The 16,890-nt window shown below is 37.6% G+C and overlaps 1 protein-coding gene and 1 long non-coding RNA gene across 3 annotated transcripts; both read right to left on the minus strand.

The window, feature by feature from the left end:
- Positions 1 to 29: 29 nt before the first annotated feature.
- LOC100892469 (coelenterazine h 2-monooxygenase) lies at positions 30 to 8,606 on the minus strand. Its single transcript, XM_003729837.3, has 3 exons — positions 8,407 to 8,606; positions 2,520 to 2,595; positions 30 to 1,689 (listed from the first exon to the last, which is right to left on the minus strand). Exons 1-3 carry the CDS (start codon positions 8,503 to 8,505, stop codon positions 1,178 to 1,180), a joined length of 687 nt encoding a protein of 228 aa, XP_003729885.1. The 5' UTR covers positions 8,506 to 8,606; the 3' UTR covers positions 30 to 1,177.
- A 2,733-nt stretch (positions 8,607 to 11,339) lies between these two features.
- LOC105439345 lies at positions 11,340 to 15,502 on the minus strand. 2 transcript variants are annotated; one of them, XR_004063429.1, is made up of 4 exons: positions 15,337 to 15,502; positions 12,785 to 12,861; positions 12,200 to 12,343; positions 11,340 to 11,665 (listed from the first exon to the last, which is right to left on the minus strand). It is a non-coding gene; the product is annotated as an uncharacterized LOC105439345 (long non-coding RNA). The 2 variants fall into 2 exon arrangements; XR_004063428.1 differs by lacking the exon at positions 11,340 to 11,665 and having other exon boundaries at positions 12,049 to 12,343.
- Between the last annotated feature and the right edge of the window lie 1,388 nt (positions 15,503 to 16,890).

Raw genomic sequence — 16,890 nt, forward strand, 5'->3', positions numbered from 1 at the left:
CACAAAACTAACTTCATAAAGCATGTACAATGCACTGTGTAAGAAAGTTCTACATGTATTACTTATTATACTAGAAGTCACACATATATATCTTATTAAATAAACGAACAAACTAACTCTCAAAATGCATAAGAAAATAAATTGCCATTACCTTATATTTGTAATAAAACCACATTATTGATTTAACAAAGACAACATATTTGCGATACAGGTACATGCATATATGAATTTAGCATTTTGTTTTATTAGAGTAATAGATATACTTCGACATTGAAATGATTTCATTCGATATTAAAACAAAACAAATATACAAGTTAAAAAAACGTGAGAGAGCAAGCAATAAAAACAAGAACAAATATATTAGATCAATAAAGAAGTAAAATATCAAGCAGAGATACTTAAGTTGAAATTTAAATGATTATCACAAAAGAAATTACAGTCTACGGGTGTTTTGGTTCTGATTTACTGTTTTCATTGTAAGGTATTGCTACTTTATACAGTTGACCACTAAATTGTATATATACCATCACCAAGTTTTGTAATTTCTCAAGTATGTGTAAAATTGATTTGTCCCGATTTATACTTCTTGAGAATGTGACAAATTAAAACTTACTTCTAAAAGTATTCAAGATATTCCTCAATTAAACAAGTCCAAGTTTCATTTATGAGTTACAAAAAACAAAACATTTTTTTTTTTTTGTAATTACAAGGGGTATGGATATATTGTTAACTGTCCTTAAATGTCCTTAGCTGGCCTCCTAAGAAGTAAAATGGGGAAATGTCAGAGAAAAAATGACAGAAGTAAAGTATCTGAGATCATATATCACAGGTAAAAAAGATCACTTTACGAAAGAGAAAAGGTGGTCCCATACTCTCAAAAATTCTGTCAAGAAAAGAAAGAGAGAAATGAAGAAGAAGAGAGGGGAAGAAGAAGAAAGAGGAGGAAAAAGAGAAGGAGAGGAAGAAGAAAAAGAGTATGTCATTAGATTTTGGGATAGTAATTTCCACAACAAGAAAGCCGACAAATCGGGGTCTTGGTTCACAAACCGCCTTTGTACGTTAGGATGTATGTAATTTATATATTAAGTATGTTTACATTTGTTATGTCAATTGTTGCATTAGAAAACCCTCTAAAAAAAATTCTCAGATCTGTCCCTGGTGTATAATTATGATCCGTCTATTTGAAGATACTTGATAGGAATTCCTTGATGTAATCCCCGGTCTGGATGGGTGAATCTTCCTGAAAGATATGCGACCCTTCAACCTGGACTACCTTGTGATTCGGCCAATCCTTCGTAATCCCCGTGCCCCATTCAGTGAACATTCCAGGAATTGGGACGATGCGAAGCTTTGGGAGATCCTCAGTCCCCTTGATCCAGGCGTGGTAGGCCGTAGCTATGGCGACCGTTTCCTCTGGGCCCTCTCCCTGGATGGGGATTTGACGGGGGAAGGTGAGTAGAGGGCGTCGGTCCTCTCCAGGGTTCTTGAATGGCTCCCGGTAAGCGTCCATCTCCTCCTGGCGAAGCTTTCTCTTGATGGCGAGCGGGAGGATGGTTTCTATGAACATGTTCTTCTCTAGGATCATCTCTTCGCCGGCATCCGAGCGGAACGCCAGGAAGATGTCCCGCATAGAGTCAGTGAAGATGTCCCAAGGCATTGGCTGGTAGAGGCCTTCCATGTGGACGATAGCTAAAGAAATGGTGAAAAGTCATACTGTTTAAGTTAACCATCAAAATGTGCCCCTCTGCTTTTTGTCCGTGAGGGTATCTGAAAATATAAAAACGTCTTTCGGGATAGGCTAATGTCCGATAATTTCTAAATAAAAAAGTATCTTAAAATATGATAAAATGTTTATATTTTTTAGCTTGACATCAGCTAAACATCAGGGATTAATTAACCTATTTCTAATAATCATAAAATACAACAGTCTATAGCCAGTTCCATTGACACTGGGGCATGCCATGAAGGCATATTTAGTTTGAAGACGTGCTTGCGAAGGTGTCGTGGTTTAGTGGTTCACTGGTTTATTCACTTGACTCTCAATCCAAGGGTTGAGAGTCAAATCCCAGCCTATCACTAACTAACGTCCTTTGCCTATACATTAATCCACATTTACCACTGATCTCCACCCAGGTGTAAATGGGGACCTGGCAATTGATGGGGTAATAGTAGCTACAGAGCCCACATAAGACTTAACTATTTATGAATTATAATATAGTTATTAAAGCGTAAACAATGTTGATACATCGTGATGTAAGATCGTGAAAGCGAGTGAATTACCCACCCTTATGCTTTAACGAAAAAACTACTTATTATAAATATATATTCGTGAATATTATTGTGTAAGCAGAGTCTGGTTGATGGAATTGAAGATCAGTAATAAACTTCAAGCATGGTTTAAGATGATAAGATAAAGTATTTACTTCCTATTTTCTAGATTTTCTTGAGTTTCTGTTTGAGTGTTCAATGTGGTGATTGATCCCTAAAATTACGTTTACCCTCCGCCCCATATTGCTTACCTTCAAGTCTATCTCTGTGCTCATTACACCAGTGGAGGCCAAGGGCTGTACCCCAGTCGTGACATACGACGGTTATCTGAAAAATAAACATGTGGAAAGGATTTTTCAACAATAGTAATAATATAATAATAATAATATGTCTTGTTTACCCAGGGTAGCCTCATCAGTATTCATACTGTTCTCCTTGAGGGCCCTGCAATCATATTATTACCCCGGTCATCGGATTAAGGCTTACACGCACACAATGTATGCACATTCTCCACTCCCTGGGGAGCATTCCAGCCAGGCGTCATTTTTACAAGCGCAGTCTTGCTTATCTAAGCACATTAGCTTTCGCATCCTACCGGGTACCCATTTAACACCTGGGTGGAGAGTGGCAAATGTAGATCAATATTTTTTATAAGTAGAAGACATTATATTTGTAGATGCCAGATTTTTCCTTCGACGTAAAACAAACTTTGCATGTTTCATAATGATGTTGTAGGCGTAAGCATATTGTTAGAATCGTCGTTCTTTTAAAAATTCTGTTAACTACATGCATTATCAATTGAAATTCATTATTATTAAATATTTTGCTTCAACAGTTAAACAATACCGCTCTCTTAAAGTGACAAAGTATAAAATGAGTATCTTAACAAAAAAATAAATTATGTCGACGTATGATACGTCTAACATTGTTAAATAGGCAAAATATTGAATAAACGGAATTGATCAGTATAGATACACAGGCAGGTCCAAGGGCCTATTGAACGCCCTTCCATCAGAGAGAAAACAAATGGAAACTAGGATATTTGTTTTCAGAAAAAATACCATCCCGGCCATTCCGAGGTTTTGGGGCCGTTGAAGAAATGTAAACAAAAGAGGTTTTTTTTTTTTTTTTTTTTTGGCTGCGCGCGCTGGTGGCTGCCCGCCCACACTGCACTGCTCTCTGATTTATCACTGATTTTGTTGTTTTCATTTGTCATCTCCATTTCTATTTTTGATATTTCATTGTACTTATATCCTGGATATTACTAGTCAAATTTGGAAGCATTTAGGTCAGTATTTTTGATGTACTTATTCTGTGAAGTTTTCGAGATTGCTTGAGGTTGTACTTACACATACAGTACACAGTAGAAGCCATGTAATACACATGTCATAGTGTAGTTGGTTTGTTCACTCATGCGTAAAGTCTGTGCTGACTTTCTTTCTTTGTTTGCTTTGAATAGACCTGTACTATTACAATGAATCTCACCACTTCAGTAGCTTTTGTGTGCTGTGTGGTCATGTTGTACTGTAAGTGTCATGTAATGCAACAATGGTGTCATGCTTCTGATCTGGTTTCTGATCCACATGTACAAAATGTTCCCTACATGTATTTAGAAGCTAGACCTGATGCATATTCGTTGAAGTTGAAATTGAAGGGAAAACATTTTTGTGCTCCAGTACAGTTATACGCTAACAGTGTATCCACTTTTCAGATTTTGATATTGTTATCTGGCGATGTGAATCCGAACCCAGGCCCTGTCACACATAACTCGGCCTCCTCGGATAACGATAACAGTACAAGGTATTCTATATCATACAAGTATGACAGTAAAACACTTCACTCTTTTAATTCGCGTTCATGCTCGCTACTGTGGCGTGAACAGAATGAGGAATTATGTAATATGATTATGTCTTTAGGTATTAACAGACATGACATAGGGCGGAAGACACATCGAGGTATGAAGGGGGGCCGTGATCCTTTTAATAACAACCTCAAACTTGGTATGTTGAATTGCCGTTCTGTTCGTAATAAATCTACCTTATTAGAGGAATTTATTATTGACCGTAGTTTAGATTTTACATGTGTTTGCGAAACTTGGCTAACTGCATCAGACGATGCAGTGATTGCTGATCTTTGCCCTCGTGGTTATCTGTTCAAGCACCATCCCAGAGCTGCTAAACGTGGCGGCGGGGTCGGCTTTCTCTACAGGGACAGTCTCCACGTCGATATTAGTCCAACAGGCAAATTCGAAACATTTGAATCAATGTCTGGAACTGTATCTGGCGGCTCTACACAGGTTGACATTATAGTCATATACAGACCACCAGGATACCAGTCTTTCACTTAGTTTCTTATCGACTTCTCTGCGCTTCTTGATGAGAGGTTGTGCAAACCATACCCACTTTTGATCACCGGAGATTTAAACATCCATCTAGATAACACTTCATCCCAGCATACACTCAGGTTTGTGGACCTTATTAACAGTCATGGCCTATCCCAATTGGTTACATCTCCGACTCACGACAAAGGTCACATTCTGGACGTCGTTCTGGTGCGCAATTCAGACAATTTGTCAATTTCGAAGCCAAGTATCGTTCCAGGTATATCAGATCATGCTGCTATCACTTGTGTACTTCGCTTCACTAAGCCTGCACGCAGCGACAGAACATTTGCTTCCCGTAATATTAAAGACATAAACAGGATAGCCTTCGCGAAGGATGTTGCTGAGAGCGACATTATGCCCTTAATAGTAGGAGACCAGCCTGTAGGTCCCGTGACCAATCTCTGGGAACAAAGGTTTGAAAGTGTTTTTGTGTTCCCTGATGAATACCGAGCAATTTTGACTTGGGCTGCCCCCTTGAAAATCCCGGGCATTTTTGTGAGGGGTCAACAAAGGTCATACAGGGTAGAAATTCAAATATATTCAAATTGTTTCGATATGCATATCAAATTACTCATCTGGTCATGAGGATTCTAAAAATGTATAGTTTGCTATACCTCCGACCTTAAATGACGGCGCTATGGTCAAAAACGTTGAAAGGTCAACGCACTTTTGACTGGTGGTCAAATTCACCAACACAGTTAACCTTATCAAATTGCATTTCAAATTACTCGTCTGGTCATGAGGATTCCAAAAATGTATATATTTTTATACCTCCGACCTTAAATGAGGGCGCTATGGTAAAAAGGTCAATGCACTTTAGACTGGTGGTCAAATTCATCAACACAGTTAACATTGTCCGATTTTAATGATTTTAGTGTCTAGTAATATGTTTTCTGACATATCAAATTCAACTAAGCAACATTTAGATCAAAAGTGGTTGCCATAACCTTGAAATTCCCCCCAAACCCATGGATAAGAAGTTGTTAAAAAAAATTCAACGAAAAGGCAGCCATTTTGAATATTCATGGTCAAGGTAAGCAATTTTACTTTTGAAAGTTGTATAGTTGAATCTGCCATGTCAGAAAACATATTATTAGACACTAAAATCATTAGAATCGGACAATGTTAACTATGTTTGTGAATTTGACCACCAGTCTAAAGTGCATTGACCTTTTTGACCATAGCGCCCTCATTTAAAGTCGGAGGTATAAAAATATATACATTTTTGGAATCCTCATGACCAGACGAGTAATTTGATATGCAATTTGATAAGGTTAACTGTGTTGGTGAATTTGACCACCAGTCAAAAGTGTGTTGACCTTTCAACGTTTTTGACCATAGCGCCGTCATTTAAGGTCGGAGGTATAGCAAACTATACATTTTTAGAATCCTCATGACCAGATGAGTTATTTGATATGCATATCGAAACGATTTGAATATATTTGAATTTCTACCCTGTATGACCTTTGTTGACCCCTCACAAGAATGCCCGGGATTTTCAAGGGGGCAGCCCAAGTCAAAATTGCTCGGTATTCATCAGGGAACACAAAAACACTTTCAAACCTTTGTTCCCAGAGATTGGTCACGGGACCTACAGGCTGGTCTCCTACTATAACGTCAGAGAGTGTCAACACAGCTACTAGTCGCTACAACACCATTCTTTCTTCGCTCCTCGATATTCACGCTCCTGCCAAGATCCGCAAGGTTCGAGACCGTCAGGACAATCCCTGGTACAACGGCGAGATTACTGCTGAGAAACGTAAACGTAGGCAGCTTGAGCGGAGATGGCGATCTAACGGCAAGCTTCACATTGACAAAGAGATGTTCCGTGCGCAACGAGATTTCACGAACTCTCTCGTCGAACGAGCCAAACGTTCGTACTTTGTCGGGCTAATCGATAAATGTGGACATGACTCTAAGAAACTCTTCTCTACGGCCAATCGTCTCTTGAATCGGAAACAGAACTCTCCACTTCCAAGACATTCTGATAGTAAAGAACTGGCTCAAAGATTTATTCAGTTCTTCCGCTCCAAGGTTCAGAAGATCCAGGACAGTCTCACTCCTGACTTAACTCCACCTGATCCTGTCACGTCAGCATCCCTCGAGACGATTCAACCTACCACCTCCGATGAGATACAATTACTGCTTCATAGATTGCCAGCTAAGTCGTGTAAACTAGACCCTGTCTATACTGTTCTCATTAAGGATTGCTCCTCTTCATTTGCATCTGTTATCTCACAGATTGTCAACTTAAGTATTGTTCAGGCATGCGTACCTTCTGTTCTTAAAACGGCACACATTCTTCCTTTACTGAAGAAACCCAATCTTGATTCTGAATTACTAAGTAATTACCGTCCAGTTTCTAATCTCCCGTTTTTATTTAAAATACTTGAGAGGGTGGTGTTCTCTAGATTAAATGATTTCTGTCTCGATAATGACCTCCTTGACCCATTTCAATCTGCATACCGTCCCCACCACAGTGTAGAAACCCTCCTTGTTAATGTATCCAACTTTATACTCCAGGAGATGGATGGCGGAAAAGTAACTGCTATGGTACTCCTTGATTTGTCTTCCGCCTTTGACACTGTTAACCACACTGTTCTGGTGAATACCCTCATGTCACTCGGTATTAAAGGTCAAGCCCTGGAATGGTTTAAATCATACCTGTCATGCCATTCTCAAGCTGTCTTGATAAACGGCTACCTTTCAGATTTTGTACCACTTACATGCGGAGTTCCACAAGGCTCTGTGGGCGGGCCCACGCTTTTTTCGTTATATTTAACGGGTTTGAAGAGTATTTTTCATCGCCATTCTCTCTCTTATCATGTTTATGCTGATGATATTCAAATATATACTTCTTTCAAACCCAATCAGAGCAATGCAGCCAGCGCTATCCATAACATTGAGACTTGTGTACAAGATGTTCATAATTGGTTAAACTCACATTCACTGAAATTAAATCTCGCCAAATGCGAATTTATAATGTATGGTTCTGAGACTCAGTTAGAGAAGATTTCTTCCATCACTTCAATTACTCTTGCTGGACATGAAATTACCCTATCTAATGTATGTCGCAACCTTGGTGTGTTTCTCGACTCAAACATGAAAATGTCTACTCAAATTAATTTAGCTTATAATTGATTACCATTACCTTTCATGTCTGTACCTTTCCTATCGCACTTTGTATAAATGTATCATGTATGTATTTCATCTTTTGCACAAGCTGCGCCTTGAGCATTTGACTGTCAAGTGGATTTGGCGCCTTATAAATCATATGTATTTATTATTATTATTATTATTATTATTATTATTATTATTATTATTATTATTATTATTATTATTATGTTTATAATTATTATGAATGATGATGTACATCGTAATCCAACGCTTTACTCCTTAACCGTAACAGTTCATTCATTACGGTAACCAGATATTAATAAAAAGTACAAATGATCTGTCACCAGCATTCTCTAATGACCAATCATTTAATGCTCCATATCTTAATTTATCAGTCGACTCTAGATCATTCTATACAATTTGGAACGAGGATCTTTCATCAAGTAACATCCTCGTCACCATTGTATAAAATAATAAATAACAGAAATAGTCCGAACATTTTTTGCTTGGGTCTCTGGCGTTTTTTGCGTGGACATTTCTCACTAATGCCCTCACTGTAGTGTTGTTCACTATCTGAACACTAACGACCTCATGTTATTGAGTATTTCATTTATAAGCTATATTCTTCTAAAAAATACCTTTTCTGGTAATTTGAGAGCATCAAACCAGGCTGACAGATAGCGGTAGTGATCCAAGAAGCGGTAGGAATGGCTAGCCAGCTTATCAGACCGGCCCATCCCAATGAGATCAGGAGCCAGACACCTGGCGATGGGTTCTACTTGGGGTATAACATTCCTCCAAAGATACGAAGACGTTGGGTTGCCGTGCAGGAACACGGCCGTATTAGGGAGGCCAATGCCCGGTCGGCGTCTTATTTTTTCGTACCACGGCGAGCCCGGATTCCTGTTTTATCATGAATATTCATTAGGCAGGGCCGGGGAAAGTCTCGATTCTCTTGAATATTCATGTATGATCGAGGCATGCGCAGCATCGAATATCGTGTGTAACAAGTACGTTGGATTAATGGCAGGCCTATAATATGACATAGAAAAGCAATGTCATGGTCATTTAGATAATACAGTCATAAATGCTGTGTTTAATTACTAGTAAATGCCAAAATGTCAGTACCGGTAGACAAGATATATAGCATATATTTCAAGTAAGAGTCTTGATAGGCAATTTGTGAGTAGCCTAGGCCTACTTTTCTGAGATTAATGGGAGTCTAGTTCTTTTCATGAATTGGTAAATAATCAGTTCTAGGTTTGCTTTTTAAATATTACAAGCAGAGGTTGCATTATGGTATTGAATATGTGATACAGTATTATAAACTGTATAAAATAGATAACAAGAATAGGCCTACATACAGACATTTATCAAAAATAAAATACTTGTGTATTGCACTTAAATTATTTCTATGATCTATGCTCACTTAACTGCATAAGGAAGAAAAGGAAGAAAGAAAAATGGGATTAGAAAGAAGAATAACAAAGTTAAAAAGTAAAATATATATAAATAATAAATAATAATAATAATACAGAGTCTTTGTACTGCGCCAACTCCACATGAATAATGTGTTCGAGGCGCATGGAGAAGAAAAGATATAAGTACACAAGAAAATACACACAAAAATGAACGACGACAATGTGAAAATAAAACTAAATCTACTGAAAAGCTGCTTTGAACAAATGAATGGAAGAAATAAAGAATACGGAATAGATACCAAGGAAGAAAGAAATAAATTGCAAGAAAATTGAAATGAAAAGAAGACAAAAGAAAAAGGGAAAGGAGCAAGATAATATTGATACCATATCTTCAATCTTGTTTTCTTTTATCTTGCCTCTTGTTTTTGTTTAGGCCTAGCTACCATTTTTTCCTTTCCTTTCTCATTTTCTCTTAAAAGTTCTCTTTGGTTTCTTTCTAAAATAATGAGGGAAGGGGGGGGGGGTGGGGGACTCGATGATAATTCATCATTTGAAGGTTTACAATGTGAAGTCCATGAGTTATATGCACCCACTGAAGAAAATCCATGTATAGGGTTGCTGCAGGAACCCCAGCACCCACAGATCCCACGCATGATGAGACAAACTCGAGAGAAAACTACACATTCTTTCACATACATTGAAGAAAAAAAAGAAGAAAAAAAAAAATCCAAGATCGGTTGAACTCTTTTTGACCCCTCCCCAGGACGTCGATCAATTACATGTATGTGCCCCCCTCCCCCCAAACTCTGGCTACGGCCCTGGCGATAATTACCCACTATTCAAATCTGACAGGTGCCCCTTTTTCTTCAACAAATGCCCCTTTAACTTCATAAGTGCCACTGTTCCATTTTCATAAGTGCCCCTTGTGATATCTGATAAAAGCCCTTTCATTTTTTTTTACTTTGACACGCGTCCCCTTAAACTTTCTAACAAGTGCCCTTTTACCTTTTGATATGTGCCCCTTTCCCTGTTTAATAGGAGCCCCAACCCCAACCCTTTCTCATAAATGCCCCTTTGACACATGCCCCCTTTTCCTTTTTTTATAATTCCCCTTTTCTCTCTTTCTCTGTCTTTCGAAAACTATCTTCTGCAAGGTTTGTTCTCTTGACTGAGCAACCTGTTGGAATTCCTTTCTGTCTCACTTTCAGTCGTACTTGTTGCCACTCATTTGCATTCACTCGTTATCAACTACCATCAACCATTCCATATTCACTCCATTACTGTCCACATTTCAATTTCATTCTCTTCACTCTCCCTTTTTGCAGCCTTTCCAGGAGCTTTGCTAGAAGTAGAACATTTTTAATGTAGAGGCCAGAGAAACCGGAAAGTATGTTAATCATTTTATTCAAATATCTAACTTGAAAAAAAGGAAAGTGAAACATTGTTTAATTACAATATATTGACATAATTTTGTTAAACAAAAAATTTGAATTTAACACTGGAAATTTGTAATTGGTTTGCCAGCCCCCCCCCCCCCCCCACACACACACTCAAAACACAACAGTGGTACTAGGGTTTTTGTTAGGAGGCCCATGTACTGTATAATTTTTATTCTTAAGAATAGTTTTCTCTTTTTTATTAATTTGACATTGGCATACCGTAAATTTCACCAGGAACCCCCCCCCCCCCTCCCCCACATTAACAATCGACACTGCCATTACTTCTACCAACAGTAATGCTATAATTCAAAATTTCACTTTCTAAATCCTTCTAATATAAACATATAATCATATTTGTACAGAGGATAAGATAAGAGGATAGAAAGCCCCCCCCCCCCCCCCCCCCACTCCCTGTTTTCTTTAGTTGGGAAGCATCGAAACATAATTCTATGAAAGCTACCAGTTTGGATACGAAAGGCAATGAGGATTAGCAGTTTCCATATTTAATGCATATAGAGCGTTGTCTTTCAAACCTTCTTACATACAATACTTGAAGTAGCAATAATTTCATAATCTACAAAACTTCCCATACAGAAGTCCATAGAGGTAAATGAATTTTAACATGTATATTTATAATCAAAATATCATTGATTAATTCAATCTTTGATATAGACTGATAGACCTTTATCAATCAAATTTGAAGGAGAATCTTTCTGCCCAGTCCTCAGTTTCATCCTATAAGATGGTAGTTGACATTGTTAGAATTTTAATGTTTATTCGTTGAGGATTAGTTATCTTTAATTATTTGAAAGTCGACAAGATGATAAACTTCATTAGCTTTCTTGAATGTAGTATTCTACAAATATATAATACAAATAACAAATAAATATCATGTAAATATTCCAGTTTAAACCCATCTCTATTGTCCTCTTTCATTATATGAGGGTGGCATCTTTAAGACGTAGTCTCGTGTAGATATCTTCTGCATCCATCACTAAAGTTGTAGCCTAGTTTTCAGAAAAAAATATAACCCAAGTCTGTTGAATGGAAAAATGAAATAAGATATAAAAAAATCAACAATGACTAATAACATACACCCTGATACCTGCTCAGAAAAAGGAAGGACTGAAATTCACTTGGGGTTCTAGTGGGCAAACCTAAACTATTTTTTGTACAAGACTAGTTTAAATACTGACCGCATCTTAAATTATTACTGATGATCCCATTAAGACGATAGGCCTACTGGAGCTCGGATCAGACAAGGTATGAAATAAGTAATACAATGTAATACAACTCGTGCTCATACCGGTAATTGAATAATACTCGGTTAAGTATGGGACATAAAATGACCAAACAACTTTGACCAGAGAATGTACTGGAAATAATGCTACTGAAACATACGTAATGTAGACTTATATTTCATCTATATTGACATTTAATTTTTAATCTAAATTACAATTGTGATATTAAGTCAATTATTCTTTTACAAGTCAACTGACAATGAAAAATATCTGTTTCAGATCTATAATTTTCTCCATGACATTTGTTCCACAAAAATTTATTGGGGGTACCTTCATGTATATTAGCACACTTGCTCGTATGAAGTGTAGTAGGCCCGCATCTCTAGATATGATCCCGTCAACATCTGTTCTTTGTTCCTCTCCTGAGTTTGCAAACCAGAATGCCTTCATCATCCACTGTAGAGAGGCATCATCCTACATGAGAGAAAACAAAGTAGGTACATGTACTTCAATTAAAAACTGATACTGATGGATACATATCAACCATAATACATCCTATAAACAGACTTTTATCAATCTTATTTTGTGTTCTTCTTCATCTTCATTGCTCAAGAAGTGAAAGTACCCCTTACAAAAAAAAATAATGAGGGGTCCTGTGTATACCCTACATGTAGTGCTTACAATGTGCATTTGATATGGCTCTTCTAAACACAGGACCTCCTGTAAATAAGGACAAATTTTCCTTTGTAAACATAGAAAGAAAAGACATCAATATTTGTATACTAGGTGCAGAACTAGAATAAAATATACCCTCCACTATATATGCTTGCAATGTCAACTTAGTTCCATTTCCTTTTGAGTGAATTAATAGGTGGTCGTTTAATATGTGTGTGCTAAATAACCTGATAACTGTACCTGCATGGGACTTTCTGCTTCATCTTGCAAATATAAGAGATGTTGTAATATCCTCCTTCCAGCTCTTCAGTTTCAATCTTTTGGAACAAAAAGAAGAAGAAAATCAATACGACAATCAAGGCATCCCTTTCTCCTTAACAAAATAAAATAGATCTAGCATAATTCAAATTAATAGATATTTTTATGTCATGGTTGGTCTTAATTTTAATATGGTGTGGAAATCAACATTCCTATTTAATGAACCACAGTACAAAGTAAAACTAAATGGAAGATTTAACTTGTGCATCAAACAGTGGTTTCTATGGCCTATGAACACGAAGCAGTACTAAGTAGAATTAGTTTATTATAACAAGAAGAGGTGGACTACATACCATATAATCAGAGGCGGCGCTCCGAGAGGGGGGGGGGGCAGAGTGCCCTCCCATTTGGTCAAGTACCCTAAAAGTGCCCCTTTTTACATAGGAAAGTGCCCCTATTAAGTTTTTAAAGTGCCCCTTCCCCTTTTAATAACTACCCCTTTTAACTTGGATAAGCGCACCTTATATCTTCACATGTGCTCCCTTTCATTTTTAATAAGTGCCCCTTTTTCTTATAAGTGCCCCCATTTAAAAATAGGCCCTTTCCCTTCTCATAAATGCCCCTTTTCATCTATGAAAATAGTTCCTTTTCATTCTCTTAAGTGCCCCTTTTCATCTCTTATAAATGACCCTATTCACTTCCGAGAGATACTTGTTTTACTTTGACAAGCACCCCTTCCCCTCCTAGTCAGTACTCTTTTCATCTCTTATAAATGCCCCTTTTATTTTGACACGTCCTCCTTTTCCTTCCTATATAATGCCTTTTTTCCTTATAAGCACCCTTACCCCTTATCATAATTACCGGTACCACTTTTCGTCTTTGATAAGTGCCCCGTTTATTTAAACATGTGCCACTTTTTCTTTTTAATAAGAGCCACTTCCCCTTCTCATTACCCTTTTAACAATGATATGTACCCTATTTCCTTTCTTATAAAGAACCTATCCCTTTTTCATAAATGCCCCTTTTCACTGCTTATAAATGCCCCCTATCAAAATCTGATGGGTGCCTCTTTTCCGTCGACAAATGCCCATGTTCTTATCATCCCTGGTGCATGCCTCTTTGTTTAGGTGTAAGAAGTGCCCCATTTTCACCTCTGATAATTAGCCTTTGTACTTTGACACATGCTTCTTTTCTTTTCTGATAAGTGTCTTAACCCTTTCGATAAGTGTCCCCTTTTCCTCTCATCATTAAACGTGTCCCTAATTTCAAGCGACTAAAAGCAATTTCCCACAAAGCTCGCTCGCTACGCTTGCCCATAGTTATAGATGTTATAATTATGTAACTTATCACAGATCTATTCAGTCTTCCGTTATGAGATTGTGCTTATAACCCCATCAGGATTGGGTTTTCCTCTTTATAAGATGTAATTTTTCGCACTGCAAGCCAAAAACTGCAAATTATGATACTTAAGCAATATCTTAAATGCTGTATTAAGAGAAACAAATATTGAAATCATCCCTGATAATGTAATCACAAAATAGGGGTATATACCAATGTCAACAAAATGGTATATTTTCCCTCTGAAGGTGCCCTTTTTTCAAGAAAGTGCCCTTTTTGTTGGTGCCCCCACCCCCCCCCCCCCCCCCCCCCCCCACTTTGGAAGTTGCTCCGCCGCCTCTGCGTATAAGTAAACATAGTTGTCGACTACCCCAGGGGTCTTCTCTTATACAACGTCCAACAAAAAATAGATTTATCAAATGAACTGCACACTTTGGAGAAGAAAAAATCTTTAATATAGGTCTAGATCTAGAAAAGTTATGACAGCTTGACAAGCACACTGGACACACACAACATCTGAACATTAAATAAATGAATCCTAGGTCTAGTTTGTTTGTTTTTGAATATTTTTATTAATAAGTTCCAGGTTTACGTCTAAATGAAATATGGTTTGGAGCTGTTTGATTATCCATGGTCACAAACAATTTTGGTCTAAAAGTTGCCACGCACCAATGATGCAACTGAGCGAACGGATAGCACTTAGTCTTAGTAATACTAGTATAGCCAACAGAGTCGACATCTACTAAAGATATAAACAAGAATTAACCCTCTTGGATTATTAAAGAAATCATACTTCATAGATTATTTTAAGGTGTAACGTTAAATCTAGATTTAAATTCAATGGATGATTGGTGAATTAGATTCACGATGACGATCAAATTTGTAATAAAACCTGATCAGAAAGTTTTATCTTGATGCAGATGAGCACCGAAATTCCCCAACGTGGGCCTGCCGGAACCCCGGGGCTCTAAAGGGTGACATGAAGGCAAACCGCAGTCAAACTACTTCACGACGATGAAAATCAAAGTGCAATTTCAAGAGAAATATTTTCCTAGCCTTTTCCCCACAAATCTGTTGAGAACAGTCTCAAAATGTAAAGAAATTACAGTAGATCACGAATTACAGCTTTTTCAAATTAATGACTAAATTCTCTTAATCTAGACCTAGATCTACTGATATTTCAATCAATTACTCACCCATATGCATTCTCCGTGAACTAAATCTTCTCACTTTGTGCGAGTATAGCGCGCGTCGTGCATTCCCACCTCGATATGAATATTTAAGAGAATCGAGACTTTCCCCGACCCTGCCTAATGAATATTCATGATAAAACAGGAATCCGGCCTCGCCGTGGTACGAAAAAATAAGACGCTGCCCGGGCGTAAGGCTTCTACACCTACGATTTGTGCGCTCGTCGCCCACTTCAAAAAATTAGCAAAGGGAAAAAAATGATGTAAAAATAAAAATTGAAGAAAATATGAAAAGAAAATACAATTATACATTTCACAACATACCTATAATCACGGATCTGTAACAGTCTTTCACCATTTGTTGACAATCTTGCAGATTTTGACGTTTTTTAATCCAATAATTGTGGTTGCAGACGACCTTGACGCACTCGCACCACCGACTAAGAAAATCCTAGAGGGCGTAGAGGTTTGCTCACTAAAAACCTTCTCATTGGCAGAAGGTAGACCCTAAAAATATGGGATCCGTTTTGAGTAAAGAACTTTTGATAGAGATCAACATTTCAGATGTTCACAATTGCCACTTCTAACAACTAGAAAATATAAAGAAAAAAGATTATATCTTTTTAAATACAGATTTTTACAAACTGAACATTCGAAAGTAGATAGAGTACGATGTTTCTGTCAATCTTGCGTTGGTTTGAGCCCTATAGCTACATCCATCTCAAAATGAGAAGGAAAACAGTGAACAGTGACGTCATTGTTCGCGCCAAAAATAAAGGGTATTGCGACATAATCTGAGCTCCGGTCAGAGCGTGCCCAAAGCGTAGTCTTATTTATAGACCCTAGTACCTTATTCTCACAGCACTAGATACGAGTGTCGTGCAGTAATGTATGAGAAGTGTTAAAAAAGATATTTCAGTAAAAAAAAAAAGTCTACGTGAGCAGTCTATACTCCAATTGAGAATTGAAATGAAAGCCATGATTTGAAGGTGTGTGTTGTATATGATACATGGTTAGTGAGTGTGTATGTTACGTATAGCGAAAGGGAGAGAGAGAGAGAGAGAGAGAGTGAGAGAAATATTAGTACACGTACGTTGCATGCATGGATGTGCGCTATGATTGTGTTCGCTGCAAGATGGATTTTAATTGGACCTCGTAACTTCTCGATCGTTGATAATAAGGAATACTCATGAGGAAATCAAATTATTGGAATACACATCTAAGGTAAATATCAATGAATTATATATATTTCTTTCCTTTTTTGAACCATCGTCTTCGGCTCGTAGTAGTAGAAGATGTAATCGTTCGCACATTGATGGCTGGACTTCAGCCTGCATCGGGGCTTGCCTGTGTCGGTGGAGGGATCAACTAAGAAGAAGAAGGTGTGTACGTGTGCGACCGATTCAAGGCTAGCCGCTGTTGAGTGATTGCACTTTCGCGCGAAGTTTTAAACTTCATCATGAACTTTGTCCCTCGGGCCTGTCTAATTATGAACGTAACTTTGCGACATGAAATATAATTGTTTCAAGGCTCTTACGTACGGAAAGGCGTAGAAGGAAA

Source organism: Strongylocentrotus purpuratus, unplaced genomic scaffold, assembly GCF_000002235.5.
Source record: "Strongylocentrotus purpuratus isolate Spur 01 unplaced genomic scaffold, Spur_5.0 spur5_scaffold_11, whole genome shotgun sequence".
Lineage (NCBI taxonomy): Eukaryota > Metazoa > Echinodermata > Echinoidea > Camarodonta > Strongylocentrotidae > Strongylocentrotus > Strongylocentrotus purpuratus.

What these genes read in the sequence shown, in the direction of transcription:
- LOC100892469 (XM_003729837.3), bottom strand. Translation starts at nt 8,505, where the DNA reads ATGGGCCGGTCTGATAAGCTGGCTAGCCATTCCTACCGCTTCTTGGAT. An exon ending in CTCTCAAATTACCAGAAAAG is followed by an intron (nt 2,596 to 8,406) that starts GTATTTTTTAGA and finishes TTTATTTTTCAG; the next exon opens with ATAACCGTCGTATGTCACGA. An exon ending in GCACAGAGATAGACTTGAAG is followed by an intron (nt 1,690 to 2,519) that starts GTAAGCAATATG and finishes CCATTTCTTTAG; the next exon opens with CTATCGTCCACATGGAAGGC.